This window comes from Calypte anna, chromosome 9, assembly GCF_003957555.1.
Source record: "Calypte anna isolate BGI_N300 chromosome 9, bCalAnn1_v1.p, whole genome shotgun sequence".
Taxonomy (NCBI): Eukaryota; Metazoa; Chordata; class Aves; order Apodiformes; family Trochilidae; genus Calypte; species Calypte anna.
Genome location: NC_044255.1, coordinates 24,762,599 through 24,779,430, shown reverse-complemented (window position 1 = coordinate 24,779,430; position 16,832 = coordinate 24,762,599). Strand labels below are relative to the sequence as shown.

Here is a 16,832-nt window from a genome sequence, read left to right as displayed (position 1 = left end):
CAGGAACCTGGTTCAGGTAACCAGCCCCACTCTCTTGAGGTTGGTGTCTCTACGTTTGGCCACCTGGAGTAACTCCCTCCCCCTCTGCTAAGGAGTCACAAACCAGTTGTCACCCCAGCTCCTGGCTCAGACCTGGGGCTCCATCCAAAGAGGAGTCACAACAGGTTTAGTGACAGAGCCTATATGGCAGGAAATGCCTTCAGTGTTTGCTGTGAGCCCCTGGGACTCCTGCAATTACCTGCAGGGTGCACCCACCCTCGTGGCTGTGCTGATAAAGCACTGGCTTCATGTGGGTCTTGAGAGGGAAGGTGATGTGGTAAAACTACTCCTTGCTTAGGGACAACTCAGACACCAAGAATTATTCCAGTTACTTTTGACATCCCAGCCCTTCAAAGATTCCAAATGCTGCCTTTACCTGTAGTGAGCAGGAATATTCTGTAAGCCTGGGAAACATCCTGGCTGGGTAAGAGAACCCAAAAGAGGCAAAAAGGGGACTCTTCAGAGGAACTGGTATAATTTGTTACATTCAATCAAAGAACTGTCTAGGCATGAGAACATTCTTAAGCTTCACAATGTCATAATTGAAAACAGGCATGCTCACATTTCAGCCACCCATATTCCAACATCTATATAATGGCCATTTACACAGGTATGACATACATATAGAGCAGTAGAAAATTACACTCTTTACAGATCTTCTAATCCTTCACTTAGTCAACTAAACGAGCTGGTCTTGGGTTTGGGCTACAGATTTTCAGAGGAGTGTTTCAAGCCTGGCACATCAGTAAAAGCAGAACTGCAAGTCAGCCCAAACTGTTGTCACTTCTCATATGTGAAGCCCCAGGCAGAACACCCAGTGCCTACAACCAACCAAAGCTGCTTCCCGAAACTCTGTTTAGGATTCCTTTTAGACACAAGTATTCCCCATATTACTAGGGATATAAATAACTTGAAATTCACTATGCAGAGCTGTAAAGGACTCAAAATCCTGACTGTCCCATCCACATATCATGAAAAGTTTCAATCCATTTAACAGTGTACCCAAATAAAATTAATTTTTGATCTTAGGAAAAAACAGCTGACATTGTATTTGCTAGGGGTACCTTGAGCCCAGAGGAGCAATGTCTGTCAAGCCATCTGAAAGTCTGGAATCAATGCCTTTTAACTGCTGCTGCCACCTTCCTCCCGTTTCCTGTATGCTTTATTCAACATCTGGATTTCCTCCTGATAGCCACCTCTCTCCATATGCTGCTTTTTACTGTTCTGCCGATGAGCTTCCACAGTGTCTGGAATGGAGATGTTGATATCACTGTCAGGGTTGCTTGATGGGATGAAGAGGGAGTAGGAGGCAGTTTCCCCTAAGTCACAGGAGACAAACCTGTTTTCCTTCCGGGAATAACGTAAGGATGGAGATCTCACCTGTGTGGAGGACTGGCTGATGTTGCTGATGATTGACACAGTATCCAGGGCTTCTTCATTGTCACAGATTTCCAGAACCTCTAAGTGGATTTTAACACTGGTGTCAGCAAACGTGTTGGGAGACTCCTCAGGGTTTGGCTCGTGACCCACACTTTTAGATCGATACACTTCAATTTTCTTTGAGGCAGGAGTTATTTTTTGCCCCTCAGTGCTTACCTCGTATGTAGATAAAGAGAGAGTTTTCCCTGTGGGTGCCTGAAGAGAGACAGTTCCTTGGAAAGCACACAGAGGGATAGCTAAGGCTTCACCTGATCGCTGAAAGGAGAAAGAATGACCATGACCTGATGTGAATTTCTCAAGTTAAAATCCATTATAAATAAGCCAGCCAAGCACAGTTTAACTTACCTTACTGCTACTGACTTCTCCTTGCTTATTTAAAACAAATACCTTGTTTTAAAAAACTGGTATTTATGACTTCCAAGAGTAGGGTTTTACAATTCTACCCTTCCATATACAACGTGAAGTCCCAAGTAGCTGTGCCTCAGCTAGGGCTCAGGGACACACACACTGTGTTAGGAGTCAGGCAGCACCAGGAGGCATCTCCCTGCCTTGTCCTCAGGCACCTCCACAGTGTTTTCATTCTGCTTAAACCAGATCAAGATACTGACCTCCTAAAGATTCTGCACAGTGACAGAAAGGCACAAAATGACACCAGAGGACTGTTCAAAACCAGGACCCTACACTGACAACATCTGCTTCCCTTGGCATCCTGTCTTCATTATTCTTAAATAAATTAGGTGCCTGCAGTTAGATGGCTGAGCTTCCCCAACCACTTGCAGGTATTATTCATGGAACATTCAGTGCAGTGTTGTTGATTTTCTGGTGGAAATAATGCTTATTTACAGTATCAGTTGGAAATCCATTATAAGGATTCACAGCACTGATACCTTCATGTCCAGAGGGCTCATCCAGAACCTTGCTGCTCCAGGTCATACTCAGACCAGGAATTCTTAGCAGGCAATGAAAATAGTCTTGGAGAGGCTGTACATACACAAAGACATCTCTGCAAGTGTCTGCATGGAGTACAGAGGACATGGCTTGCTCCTTTGTGCACTGTGGTACTGCCTGGTTGTTACAGATCCTGACCCTTTTTCTCATGCCATGAAGACTCTCATTGTTAAGTGAGAGGTTGTCCACCTGGGGACCCATGCTGGGCAGAACAGAAGTGATGGCAGTAGCAGACACACAGCACAGAAACATCAGACTCAGGTTCTGGAGAAGCTCACTGAGGGCTCATCTATTGCTCCACCCTCATCAGCTTTGCTACAGTTGGGCTTTGACTTCTTACTGAGAAAGGCAGGGATGAGCATCTGGAAACTTGCTCTTACCCACTTAAAATACTGTTAAGATGAGCCACAGCTTCACTAAAAGCAGAGTCCTTGGCAGGCAGTGAGGTGCTGACTTTGGGACAGGACTGGTTTGGAGAGAAGTGAACAAGAAGGAAGACTCCTGGGGGGCAAATCAACAGCCCAAATCCCAGAAAATTCACTGAAAAACAGTTAGTCCAAAAGAGGGAAGAGTGTATTTCTGGTTTTATGTGTAACCACGTAAAACCAATTATTACTGGAATTACTTTCAGACTAAATTACCATTAATGAGAACAGAATGTGACCCTTCTCTTGTAATTGGTACCATTATTAAATATCCATTTTTGCTTCTTACGACACATCCACGGCAGTAAACAGGAATCTGATGGCAAAGCAGACACCACTGGTACATCCTGTTTTATCTTCCATTCCCACTGTTACCTACAGTTCAGCCTTCTCCTTTTAAGCCTTGCAATGCAATTTAATTCTAAAGCAGTAGGAACAGTAACACTTCACAGTGGCCTTCAGCTCCTCCACCCAGGTTCCTGAATCTCATCTCTGCATTGAACATGAGCATCCCCAGCTGTGGAAGGGTTATGATTCATTTCTGCTTCAGTGACACCAGAAAGCCATCCACTGTGCTGCTGCTGAACATCTGCCAGCTCCCTTCCTGGGCCCAAAACACTTCCTGAAGGGCAACTGCTCCACTGGCCTCTTTCCACACACTTTGTGTTCCTGCATTTAAAAGAAATCTTAGCTGCTAAGAGAGCTACAGAGATGAGCTCCTCCCTCACAATGTATGCTCTGTGCTCTCCCTCCAGCAGTGTGTTTGCTTCATTGGAATGAGTTACCCCAGGCTCTGCAGTGCTATCACACAGACACTCCAGAGCTGAAGTGCATTTGGCATCCATGGTAACTCCAGAGGAGGAGGAAGCCTTCTGTCAGTAATTCTGAGCCTGGGATGACTTGTCTCTCTGCCACCTTACTCTCAGCTAGGAGAGGTGAAGGATCAGACCCTTATCTGCTCAAACAGAACAAATTTTACATTCATTCTCTCCAGGTTCTTATTTCCACTTACAGGTACTTTCTCTCTGTGTGCACACATCCAAACAATTCCTTAGTTATTCCTTGTACATACACATGTATGTATATAAAATATTTACCTTTTAGCAATCTATTTCTTAATTTCTGGAAGGACTCAAGGAAGGATTTCAGTTTGGAAATGCTCAAATGTTTCAATCATGGCCTTTCCCAACCAAACCATTCTGTAAACCCACCTGGCTATCTTTATGGTTGAACTGAATCCCCGAAAAATCTGCCAGCTCTCACAGAAGTTGCAGTCCAGCACTGAGTCTGAGCAATCCCCTCTGCAGCTCTGCCTCACAGAAACAGCAAGCTGGTGATGCTCAGAGTTGGTTAAGATACATGGGCACACATCCCATCACTGGGGAATGCTGCAGGATCACTGATGCTGTGCCCTTCCCATCCCTAGTTCTGCTTTTTGGGGAGTGTGTTCCTTTCCATCAGGCCCCAACCCAGGGCACAGTCTGGCTGGAGGCTGCTCTGCCTGGGAGAATCTGGGACAAGGATCTCACTGGAGGACTACAGGGACCAGCACATGCATTTTTAACAAGCAAAGATGAAAAATTATAATCAAATAAATCACAAATGTTCTTGTTCCTTAAGGAGTGCTGATGCATTCTGAACAGAGAAATCTCTGCATAATTGATAAAGCAAATCCTTCCATTATTAAACTAAATCAAATCATCCAATTTCCAGATTTCAGAAAGCAGGGAGACAGAAAGCAGTTGTTGCTATCAGGAAAACCTTGCTGATGATGACTGCAGTTTAGGATGGGGCTCCCCTGCCCTGTTCCAGCTGCCTGAGCAGGGTTCAAGCTGGATTCACCGTGGCAAAGCTCTTGTCACACAGGGGAGGCCATGAGCCAGCTCCCAGCAGCTGGGCAGGAAGGTTTCCATCTGGAGATGCAGTGAGGAAGGGCTCAGCAGTTCTCAGATGATCCCACTAAAGCCATCTGTGGAACCCAGACACTCTGTGTCTGCCCTGTGCAGAAAATCAGGTTTTGATCCCTATGGCTTTTTGGAGAGGAGGAGAAGGAAAGGGGAAGGCCAACTTCTCAGAAATCTGTTACTGTATTTCTCCTTGTAAACTGGCAGAAACCAAATAAAAATACCCTTTTCTATCCAGTTTGCCATGAAATAGTTATACTTCTGTGAAATATTAATAAAGGGGTTTTCAGCTGCAAGTACACGTGAAGAAAATTTTAATTGACTCACTTGCCAAAGCAGGGCTTGGTTCTGCATGCTGCTGAGAGCCTCCCAGGGGTGCAGAGTGCTCCCTCTGCTTCCTCCTGGTGTCTGCAGCAGCTGCTCAGCTCTCTGCAGAGCTGGGCACTCACAGACAGTCAGGATGCTAGGGCTGCTGTCAGCTTTCTGTTCTGATGTCAATACATGGGATGTTCAAAAGCATTTAAAACTCTAGTTTACAAGTGATCAAGAATTCATTCTGCTGGAGCAAGCCTAGAGCATTCTTTAAGGCAAACATTAATATTTCAAGTCCTGAACATTTCTACACAGTTTTTGCATTTTATATTAAGTGTAAGTGTGTCTGGAAAGGTAGGAGAGCTCTGATGTGAGGTCCCAGAGCACAGAGTGACTCTCCCAAGCCTGTGGAGCAGCCCAGTGGCAGAGCCAAGAACTGAAGGCAGGGTTTGCTGTGTCCTGGTCCAGCTCCTCTCCCACAGGGCCACGCTGCCTTCCCCAGCAGAAATACCAGCAATCCAAACACAGCTCTACTGAGTTTGCATTCCTCATTCTCTTGGTGGAATATAGCTCTAGTTTAAAAGCCCTATTTTTAGAATGTTTCCAGTCAGGATCCCAACGTTTCTTCCCAGAGACAATGTGTTGTCTGTTTATTTTAAAACAGAGGCTTCGTCTTCCGCTTCCCGAAAAATAAAAATTAGCTGCAGTAAAATTAATTACTGCAATGATGTGCCCTTTGAGAGGCTGGCTGCAGTACATTGAGAGCTAATAGGGAATGACAAGAATAGACAAGCTCACGACAGATGACCTGAAAACCACTGGGCTGCCTGATGGGGACAGACTTTTATTTGGAGCAAAGCACTAACAGGAAGTGCCACAGAGGCAACAAGCTAAGAATACTTGTGTGCACATGCCACAACTTTTGTACTCAGGTTGCTGGGGCTCAACAGAAAGCCCTGGAACATTCCACACATGATGCAGATGGCACCTGCTGTTCCCCCCTGCAGCCTGGGTGCACCAGGACTGTGCCTACCTGGGCAAATCAGTTCTGGTTCATGTATTTCTGTCTTGGGTCTGTATCTGCCAAAGCTTTCCAGCCACAAACATTTGAAAATGACTTCCCAGGGTGTTGCCTGGAGAGGGCTGACTGCACTGGTAGCTGTCTGCAGAAGGGTAGCAGTGCAGGAGAGAGAAGAGGTCTGTTGGGCAGCATCTGGTAGGTACAGAAGTCAAAGTTTGGGATGTCTGGTCCAGCACTCTCCATCACTTTGCTACCAAGAGGTGGTCACTCTGCTCAGGAGATGATCTGCTGGTATTTCTTGTCTTTTTTGTAACACTTGTAGAACTGGGCCTTAAACTTCACCAAGTTTGGTGGAAAGGGCACTTGATTTGGTAACTGCCAGTCCCAGCAAAAGGTGAGCTCATCTGCAAACAGCATACTGACAGGCTCTCTGCTGGCCTGAAGGTACTGTGAAGTTAAACTAAAATGGGGGGTTTGCTTACTAGGAGAACATAATGAATAAAAATATGTTGAAGAATTGCAGAAGCCTTCAAAAATAGAGAACATCCCAGCCTAAAATGTAATGGCTTTATGGAAGATGTCTAAATTACACTGCTCTTGTAACTCCTGTTCCATTAAGTGGCATTAGGGCCAATGTACAAGGATCCCTTGGTCAGTGTGATATTGATTTTGCTTGTAGCATTGTCTGTTCTCTCAGAAATGGAACATTGGTACCAATCAGTGGCAGCTCTTTGCAGGATTGATTCCTCTAAGAGTCTCTGACATGAGTGTCACTGGTCAGCTCCACAAAGCTCACTTATCCTCATTTCTTCTCCACAGCCCAGTTTCTTATTTCTTTTCTCTAGTTTCAAACGTGCATGTACGGCCTTACCTAGAACTCATAAAAACCTGTGTAAGCAATGGATCTGCAGCAGACAGAATAAACAGCAGCTGCTGGACACCAGTGGCTTCCCCCTGGGGTGCCAGCATGAGGGAAGCACTAGAGGAGCTTTCCTGTATTCAGCTTTGCCTTCCTGGGCAAGTGTTTCTGCTCTCACTGTTTCTCTGGTTCCTGCAATTCAGCAGAGTGCCAGCTGCAGCTGAATTGCAAGCAGAGAGTCAGCAAGCATCACAGGGACCACACTCCTGTGTCCCACCTGGAGCAAAGTTAGAAGATGGTGTTGAAATGCTCCACTGACTTCCCACCCCATGAGAGGATCACAGCAGATGAGCACAGCTACAGTGGGAAGTGAATATAATCTCCAAGTCCATTTGTAACTCAGCTCCTATGCTGTGCATGATGCTTACTGGAATCTTTACAACTTTCCTGGAACAAGAAAGATCCTGTGTAAGAAACCTTCAGACTGCACAGATACAGATAGGGCCAACTGCTCCTAAGTGAAATAATTTACACAGCCTCCCTCTCTTCTCTTTGCAGGGCACACAAATTAGTTCTATAAAGAGAGTGTCTTGAAAGACTTTGCTTGAGGCAACCCAGAGATGAGGTATCAAGTCAAAGGAAAAATAATCAGAAAGCCTGTAACACATTGCAAGCCTGGGAGACTTCTACTGCCTGAAGGCACTTCAGCATAGGCAAAAAATACATGACATATTTACACTCAGTCTCTTTAGGAAAGGGAAACACAGTGGTGTTTTATGAGATGTTGAAATGAGATGTCTTTCAAAAATGCAGCTGAGCAAGAGTTAGAAATTCCAAGTGCCATTTTTTCTCCTCCTCTCAATTATTAGCTAGCCTGATTGGTATGAAATAAATCCCACCACCTCATTCTCCTTTCCTACCACTTTTATTCCAGAGAAATCATTTTGATGGAGCACCTCTTTACTCACAGAACAGATGAATAGGAGACAACCTGCTACAGCATCATTACTATGACTCCAAGGTAGCACAGAGTTCCAACAGAAAATCAAAGGCATCACATACTGTCTGGCACCCTACTCTTCAAAAAGCTAAATCAAAGTAATTGGTACCTTTCTCACTGCTTATTTAAGGTCTGAAAAGAACAGAATAAAAAACAGTGCTTTCACAATACAAATTAAAGTGGGCAGCCTTCTGCAACTACTGCTTGTTGCTCAGAGGGTAAAAGAAAAGTAAGGTAGGGAGAGAGTTCTTATCCCTGAACTGCTCAGGCAGGTGAGCAGTGCAGCCCCCCTCTCAGCAGACAACACTCCAAAACCTTCAGCCCTGCTAAGAGTTACCTTCCCCTGAAGTACTGGAGTGGCTGCTGGCCTCAGGCACCCAAACCAGCAGCAGTTTTTCCAACAAGAGCTTTATGCAGCCTGTAAGACAGCCCAGGAAACACAGTGGGACATCACTGGGCTGGAAGGTGGGATGTTCAGACCTGGGGTGCTTTGCAGTGTGCTTGGGTTTTTTTCCCCATGTTGCCCTGTTAAAGGTAACCCACCTACATCTGCCTCTCACCTTCCAACTTCCAAAGCCCATCCCAGGGAATCACCTGAGGGAAGGGGTTTGCTCACAGGGAGAGCTGTACCTCTGAACACTGCTCCAACCTCCTGCTGCTGTGCAACTCCCACCCTGGCACGGTGTGTGAGGAGCTGCAGGTGTGGGGGGTTAATTCTGAAACCCTGATGCCTTTACCTCCCTCTGGGAATCACATACCTTTAAAATCAGCAAAGACAAAGTGGCATTTGCAAGGATCCAGCTGCTGGCCAGTTGTCTCTTTTTTCAGGGTGGGTGCCCAGGTTTCAGCCAAGCACAGAGGTTTCACATTTGAATTCTTCCTCACAGTGCAGCTGAGTGGTTTGGTCACACCAGGTACCAGTTCTAACATAACCTGACCTAACCCTGCCAGGAGAACAGCAGTCCTAGCTCTCTGTTCATTTTCCAGCAGTGATGCACAGCCTATCACTGGGTCCTCACCCTCACCTGGCAGTGCAAACCATCTTCTAAAGAGATGGAAATCATCACCTCAAGTGCAGGAGGGTTTCAGCAAACCCTCTGCCTCAGGGGTTTGTTTTACTGCTAACCCATATGCAGACTGGGCCAAATCAGCCCAGAACACTGTCAGTTTGGAGGCAGCAGAATAAAAATGTACCATTTGTTTGTAACTGAGAGAACAGCATGTCTGAGCATCAGCACAATGAGTGTAACCACCTAACACCTCTGAACACCTCTGCTACAGAAGCAGGGCAGGGACAAAATGTACAAGCTGGACTGAAACACAAGGGTGCACATTCCCAGAGCACAGGGCATGACTCCCATCAGTGTTAATGGGAATAAACACAGCCCTGTCCCTGCTTCAGGACACAGCCCACGAGGGTGGGTTTGCCTGTAAACACCACCACATAGCACACAGCACTGCAGAGTACTCCCACCTCTACTTCAGCCACACAGACACTGCCATGTGCTGGCTTTGCAGCCAGACAGGATTTATGGAAGCTTTATGTTTGCACTCATTTTCCCTGGGCTGAAGGAGAGGCAAAGCCACAGCTTTTATATGGAAGGGGGCAAGGAAATTTCATGGGAAGTGCTAAAGAAAGAAAGAAAAAGTGGATGTGAGATGGCAAGAAGGAGCTTGGGGGAGAGGTGACATTTTTCACCTCTCCACACACTGACACACAGGCAGGTCCATCCAAGCCCTTAGAGTATTTAAACCAGAATTAAAGAAACCTATGTCCTCACTAATGTGCTTTGCATCTATTATGCTGTGTTGCTCCTTCCACTTGCTTCTCAGTCACAGGGAGCCATGTTGTGATGTCCCCTTCAGCTGTCCTCAAGTTTTGTCCCCCTGAACCAAATGCACTGCCACTTGCAGTACTTCTCCAGTGGAGGAATGTATCAGGCACTGGCTGGGAAAATAAAACGGGAAGAAAGGCAAAACACAAGCCAAGGAAATTGCTGTGTTTCTTTAGGACTGTGATCATAGTTCAGATAAAAGCATTTATGTAAGAAGTTCCAAGGAGGGATTTACTGCAGTAGCCTAGAAAAAGAGCTGTATTTTCCCTTTCCTGCCCAGTTCTTCCTCTTGTGCATGTCCTCTCCTCTGCAGCACACACAGGCTCTGCCAGCCCCCACCCCATCCCAGTGCCTGCTGCCCTTCAACTCCAGCATGGAGGTCCTGGCAGGGAAAGTCCCCAAGTCTGCCTGAGGACAGACATTTCCTCCTATCCCTCCCAATGGACTGAGAGCCCCTAGGACAAGAAAAGTAACAAACAAACTCTACATCTCTATTGGCTTTTTGTGGTGCTGCTGTTGGGCTCCTTCCAGCCAGTGAAGACTGAACTGTTTCTAATCAGGCTCTGCTGTCACTCAGAGCCATCCCAAGCATCACTTTCCCTGGATATTGCAGCTGTGCTGTGCCTGAGGTGGCAGCCAGCAGCAGCTCAGAGCACCTCTGGGATGTCTTGTATCCTTCCCAACCTGAGCTGTGGGAAGCTCAGCTGACTTTATCTGGAAGATAAGCAGCAGGACAAAGCTGAAGTCCACTTTCCCTCTGCTCTCTCCAGAGGATTCAGTGCTGGCAGAGCAAGCAGATTCCCAACTCCCTTTAAGCCCAGGGCTTCCTCCCCTGCAAAAAACTGCAGAGAACTTTGAAGTACTGCCAGTGCAGGCAGAGCTTCTATCAGATGTACTGCAAAATAATCAGAAGTTTTGTTGGTGGAGTAGAAGGAAAAAACTCAGTCTGCACCTATGGATGTTTTTGGAAATAAAAACTGGAACACTTCATACCCTGCTCTTCCAGTAACTTTGTTCTGGGGTCTGTCAAAAGCTTGAGGAGCAGCTGCTGCACACTCACCAGAACTGGGCACTAGCACAAGAGACTGGGAGAGGAGCTGAACTAAATCAACGAATGCTAAAACAAATAGTAAGTAATAGGATAGAGTAAATTAAGACACTCCTCAAAAAAGAAGGCTAAAAATCCAGATGATGGATCTTTCCTGAATTGTGTTGTCTTCATTTGTTCTACCAACTCAAGAGAAAGCTGGAAGTACTCTAATAAGAACAACTGTATTTATTTTCTTGATCAAGCACTTATGCTCTGACAGTACTGAAAGTGAGGGACTTTTACCCTGCTATGCTAATTACCCATTTCTTTGTCAGACTTGGTACTTTCTCCCCAGGTGAGCAGCTTGATTGACAGATTAGGCAGAAGTACACAGCTAACAAATTTTAGTGAAAGATTCCTTTTTAACAAAGGTGACAAGCAGAGAGTGAAGAGGAGAAAGTTACTTAGCTGCTTAGGCACTTCCAGACAGGATAAACCAAAGAGATGGCTTTCAACTTATTTATTGTTTGAACCAAATTGATCTTTCATCCAACATACATCTGAGAAATGCACTGAAGTTATTTTTACAGTGCTTGCTGGAGTTTGATATTCTGCCCTTTTTCAGCAGCAAAGCAAATGTCAGTGCTGTGAAGCTCTGGAAACTCCTGCTGAATGTCAGAAACACTGAGATCTGTAACTCAAAAGTCTTGAACTTTTAGACCATAGGAGCCTTACTGCCTGGCAACTGCATGCTGGGTCATAACTTGGAAAATGTCAGGAGAGGATGAATTGGGATTCCTTGTAATGCAAGTAGTGAAGAAGTGTGTCCAAAAGTGCCACCCAAAGCCCCAGGGCAAATAAAGCCAAACACACAGAGCTGCTGCCAGCTGCTTCACAAGGAGATGCTCCTACCTGCTGGACAGGTCTCACACCTGACAAGGCAGCCAGGAGGGATGGGAAAAGGAACTCAGCTTTTTTTAAAACACCATCTGGAAAGTACTGCAAGGACAGACCCAGTTAATAACCAACCTAGTGATATACTGACTCTATTAGCCAAGCCATGCATGGCACACGGGGGGTTAGCAAGGACTAGTGGATGAAAACCTAGTTGAGTCACCCTTTACTTGTGCCCAGAAACACAGCAGTCCATCACTGCCCACTGCAACAGACTGGACATTTGCTTTTTCATGAAAAAGGCAATCAGTCAAAACTGAAATATCATATTCCTGCTTTGACTCAAAGGATAAAGGCTGAGGTTACAGAAACCTCTGTGTCTTTCATTGTATTAAGACTCCACCTCCGATTTTCTCTGAGATCCAGAAAACTGGTAAAGTTCTCAGAATTTCTTCTTCTCAATAACTGTCCAAAATTAAGCAAAGGGAGAACATAGTATTTGGATTTTTTTTTTTTTGTTTGAATCTATCAGTAACCTTTGTGATCAGATTGAACACTGCATTTCTCTGTGGACTTACCACTCATGTTTGGTTTTGCAGATCCCTTTTTCCCCCCTACCCAAAATGTAAGCATGACAAAAAAAGTCATCAGATACTTGGAAATACTCTTGCAAATGTAGTATTTTGGAGGCTTCTGGGGAGAAATTTCCTGTTTGTTAAGATGAATTAACATAATTCATACTGAATTCTTACCATATACAGATCATGCAAGTGCACACAAAGTATTAATTAAAATCCACCCCATGAGTAAGAAGACAAGTGAGAAATTATTGCAGGATCAGAAACTGCAGATAGATGTTTGGTTACTAAAATACACAGTGCTCCGTGTGGTTTGGGGGATTTCTGAGGGTGCTGAGCCCCAGGTTTCCTAGAGAAGCTGTGGCTGCCCCATCCCTGGCAGTGTCTCAGCCCAGGTTGGATGGGGTTTGGAGCAACCTGGGCTGTGGGAGGTGTCCCTGCCCATGGCAGGGGGGGCACTGGGTGAGCTTTAAGGTCCCTTCCAACCCCAAGCAGTCTGGGATTCTATGATTTTTACTAAAACTCCACAACCATGAGGCCTAACAGTAAGAGGATAAATTGTGGTTTGGTTTTGTTTGGTTTTTTTTAAGTTCATTCATTTTATCAGAAAGACCAAGAGGGAGAACTGATGCTTTACCTGCCTGGGGGTCCTTTCCGACTTACTCCTGCACCACTCCCAGTCCGTGAGCTGGGGCTGGGGACTCTCCTCATGGGACATCCTCCTCTCGGGCCCCTCCCCGCTGTCCGCACCCGCGCAGCTGCTGAAGGCGAAGGGCACGGCCCGGGGGGCAGCATCGGCCCCTGCCCCGGCTCCTCGGGACTTCTGGCGGTCGGAGCTGAGCAGGGTGTGAGAGGAGGGGGGGTCAGAGCCAGCACGAAGAGAGGGGTGGTTTCCACGGGATATTTTGTAGATGCCGTAGCCTTGCTGGAAGGAGAGGTTGAACTCGAAACCCCGGCGTTTGCCTGGGCAGAAAAGGGAAGAAAAGTGTTAAAAAGAACCAGCACCAGGGAAACAATGAGATTCACACACACACGGGTGGAAATGGTGTCATAAAACATGGGATAAATTATTCAGCTGCTGCTGGCAACTGGCAATTTTCTATCCGTAGGAAGAGTGAACTGTGGAGAAGATGGAGCTCTCAGGTAGTATGTCATTAGACTGCCTTATTAATGAATTCAGAAACTACACATTCCAAAGTTAATGGATTCCCAGAATCTGGTGGATTATCTGCTGTTTCAAAAACACATGATGCCTGAGGTTTTACAGGATACACACATTATGCAGGCTTTTAACCACAAATACTACAATGTCCTTCATGTTCACAGAAGCCTAAACGTGCTCCTCACCAGAGGGAAGTTCAAGGACTGACATGTATTCAGTCTTGTGTTCCTCTGACTGAATGTCAGTACCACAGAACCAAGTTTTTTCCAAAAGACCAAAAGTTGGGCAACTGTAGGATACAAGCTGTGGCAGTCAGCCTGTGCAAAGACTCCTCCAGCTCTTTCACACTGAGGCCCAGGTGTTCTGAAGAACAGTTCTGGTAAGGGAATTCCAGGATTCCAAAGCACTCTCACTGACACTAAATTCCTCCCCTGTTTACTACCAGATATACTCCACCCTCCCATACTTACTTTTGAGTTCTTCTGAGGACACTGCATATGAATTCCTCCTGCAATTGATGATGCAGCCACATGGCAGGTGGATCCAGTGTTCTGACAGGACAAATACTGGGGTGACTGTGGCAGCCAGCAAAGTCAGTAGGAAGCTGAGTATCTCAAATGAAGGGCTTTGGAAACCAGTGATGTGCTGGACAACCATTTGTATCTGAAAGGCAGAGCAGTTTGAAATGCAAATTGCTTCAGGCACTTGAGATACTTCCAGGAATAAAGAGAACATCTCACCATGAATATGACACAAGTGAAAGACACAGGTTGTCATTAATGTTTGTTGAGCCTTACAATTTTGCTCCTAACACAGAGCAGAGATGACACCCTGCCAAGAGCCTTTCCTCCTCATTCAGCATTTCTCAGAACAAACCCTGCTTGAGCTAAATACGGGTGCCTGAGCACTAATAAAATAAGCAACTTGTGAACCAAGCAACTTAGAAAAGTCTGCTGGCTCTGCTGGCTCAGGCTCTGCTACATGGTCTGAGCAGCCCCAAATCCTGATGAGGAACGGGAGAGAAAACTTCACAGCACCTGGGGCTGTGCTGCAGATCTCTGTGACACTCTCTTTCTCATGGGAGAAGACCAGGAGGAGCTTATGGACCTCCTGGTGACAGGGATAACCCTGCCCCAGAGCTGGGCCCCATGCTCTCAGCACTCTCCTTTCTCATTACATGGGAATGTACCTGTTCCCAAACACAGTACTGTGAGCACCTGGGCAGCCCTTCCCTTTCCCCTCTCCCCCTCCCCAGTGCTAGAGATGACAAAGATGCAAACAAACCTCACGTTTCTAACAAACCCCTGGGTTTTGACCACTGTGGCAGAGGATGAGACTCAGAGCTGTGAGGGGCAGCAGAGTGAGCTGAGCACAACCCAGAGCTGAACAGAGGCTTGTGGGACAGCTGGCAACACAAACACTTGTTCATCCCTGGGTTCAGGTGATACAAATGATGAGAGGGTAACAGACTGATGAATCAGGCTCTGCCAGGCCTGCTGGAAAGCCAGTTAAATCCACTAAGTGACACAGACCTGCTTAAAAAGAATTCCTGCTGGCACAAACTATGCTCTAAGGAGCAGTTGGCAGGGCTACTGTTCATCTGCCTCAACTGGTGGCACAGCACTTCACATCCCATTTCAATGTAAGCAAACAGCAGCAGCAAAGCAATCTGCTCATTTACCATCATTGGGAGCCAGAGCACCACTTTTGTCAGCGCAAGGATCAGGGAGAAGCGTTTCTGGGCAAAGCCCACCAGGAAGCTCCTGCTCTGGGTGCTGCTGGTGCCACGGGGTGTTCCCTCAGCCACACCTTCCCTAAGAACTGCCTCCGGGCTTGGCCAGGTGTTTTGGAAATGCTTCAGGGTTTTATCCACAGGGTCGACTGGTGAGAGCCCGGGGGTAGTGGCACCACAGCCTGCAGGTGTCCCAGGGGTGATGCAGCCTCGAGAGATTTCCTGGTAATCCACGTGTAAAAGCTGTTGCTCATCTGAGCACAGGAGCTGGTAAGTTAGAGGAACAGACAGCACTGTGAGGAGGCAAAAGCACAGGGAGTAGACAATAAACAAAAACAAGATGTAGGAGCTGGCACAGTCGGTGAAGCAGCCCCAGGAGGTGGGGATGTAACTGCCCCAACCACAGAGAGGCAAAATGCAGATCAGCAAACTGAATATCCAGATGGTAAGAATGGCCCATACCATGCTCACTTCCCTCCTGGAAGTGCTGCAGCTCATCCTCTGGGTTTTGTTGATGGCGTAGAAGTTGTAAGAAACTATAAGAGACCCTTTCAGGTTGCTAGAAATGCCCTGGAATAAATATATGAGTGCTGAGGTGGTGCAGAGAGGCTGAGGGAGGACATCACTCGACCACTGGGTGAGCATGAAAATAATCGCTGGCACGATGCTGATTAAATCATCTATTGACAAGGAGGTGACAATCACTGAAACTGTGGTTTTGGTTTGCATTTTCATCAGGGAAACTAGTGAATAAATGCTGCCCAGAAGTGCTGTGAATGCAATGATAAAAGTCAAGCAGAAGAGAAAGACATTCAAAGTTCTCTGCTGGCTGGGCTGATCCATAACACCATGGTTCTCAGAGAAGAAGCTTGTCCCATTGAGTGACAAATCACTGGGCGTTACCGACATTGTCCTTGGCTAGCTTTTTTTGGTTTTTTTTTTTTGCTTTGCTTTCTCCCTGACTCTGCAAGTTTTCACTAGCTGGAACCAGAACTGTTACCTCCGCATCACAAGTTTCTTTGTTTTCCTAAACACTCTCTTGCAGCATCTGAGGAAGAAGTATTCGGGTGGAAGCACCCCTGATAACCAGAACAAGTCATGCTCTCCAAAAAAATCAGGCAACAACGAAGTACCAAAGGTGCTGACAAAACCACGATTCTTCACAGTCCTCTCGGTGCTGGAAGATGGTTAATTCAGGCTCTCCAGGTAACAACATGCCCTTCACTTTTGACAAATATCAGGCAATGTGCCTTACTCACGAGTTCGGCTGAAACGAAGGCAGAATATCAGCTACGTTCAAGCTCTAGTAGCACAGGGAGGAACATAGTAGGAAAGAGAGGCTGTTGGATTCAGCCTGCGCTGAGCTGAGCTGAGCTGCAGGAGGGAGGAGTCAGCTGGAAGCAGGATAGCAGAGCCGAGGGGACTGAGCATCTTCTCAGCTAAAGCTGGCTCTGGAGCCTGAACCAGAGCCCTGGCTAAGCCCCACCTCCGGTGCTGACACTGGAACCCAATGCCGAGCCTCAGCTCTGATGTCACCGGCAGTGTCATTCCCGGAAAGCCCATGGCAGCTCGGGGCTGGGCAGGACCAGCCGCGGCGCTGCTTTTATTCTTTCGCACTTCTCCGCTCCCCGCCGAGCAACGGGAAAAGCCGCA

At 46.6% G+C, this 16,832-nt stretch overlaps 1 protein-coding gene across 1 annotated transcript; it reads right to left on the bottom strand.

Annotated features, from left to right (window-relative positions):
• Positions 1-1,161: 1,161 nt before the first annotated feature.
• Positions 1,162-16,091, bottom strand: GPR149 (G protein-coupled receptor 149). Its single transcript, XM_008500242.2, has 4 exons — positions 15,129-16,091; positions 13,918-14,110; positions 12,923-13,248; positions 1,162-1,734 (listed from the first exon to the last, which is right to left on the bottom strand). The coding sequence occupies exons 1-4, from the start codon at positions 16,086-16,088 to the stop codon at positions 1,162-1,164; spliced, it is 2,052 nt and encodes a 683-aa protein (XP_008498464.1). The 5' UTR covers positions 16,089-16,091.
• Positions 16,092-16,832: the final 741 nt, after the last annotated feature.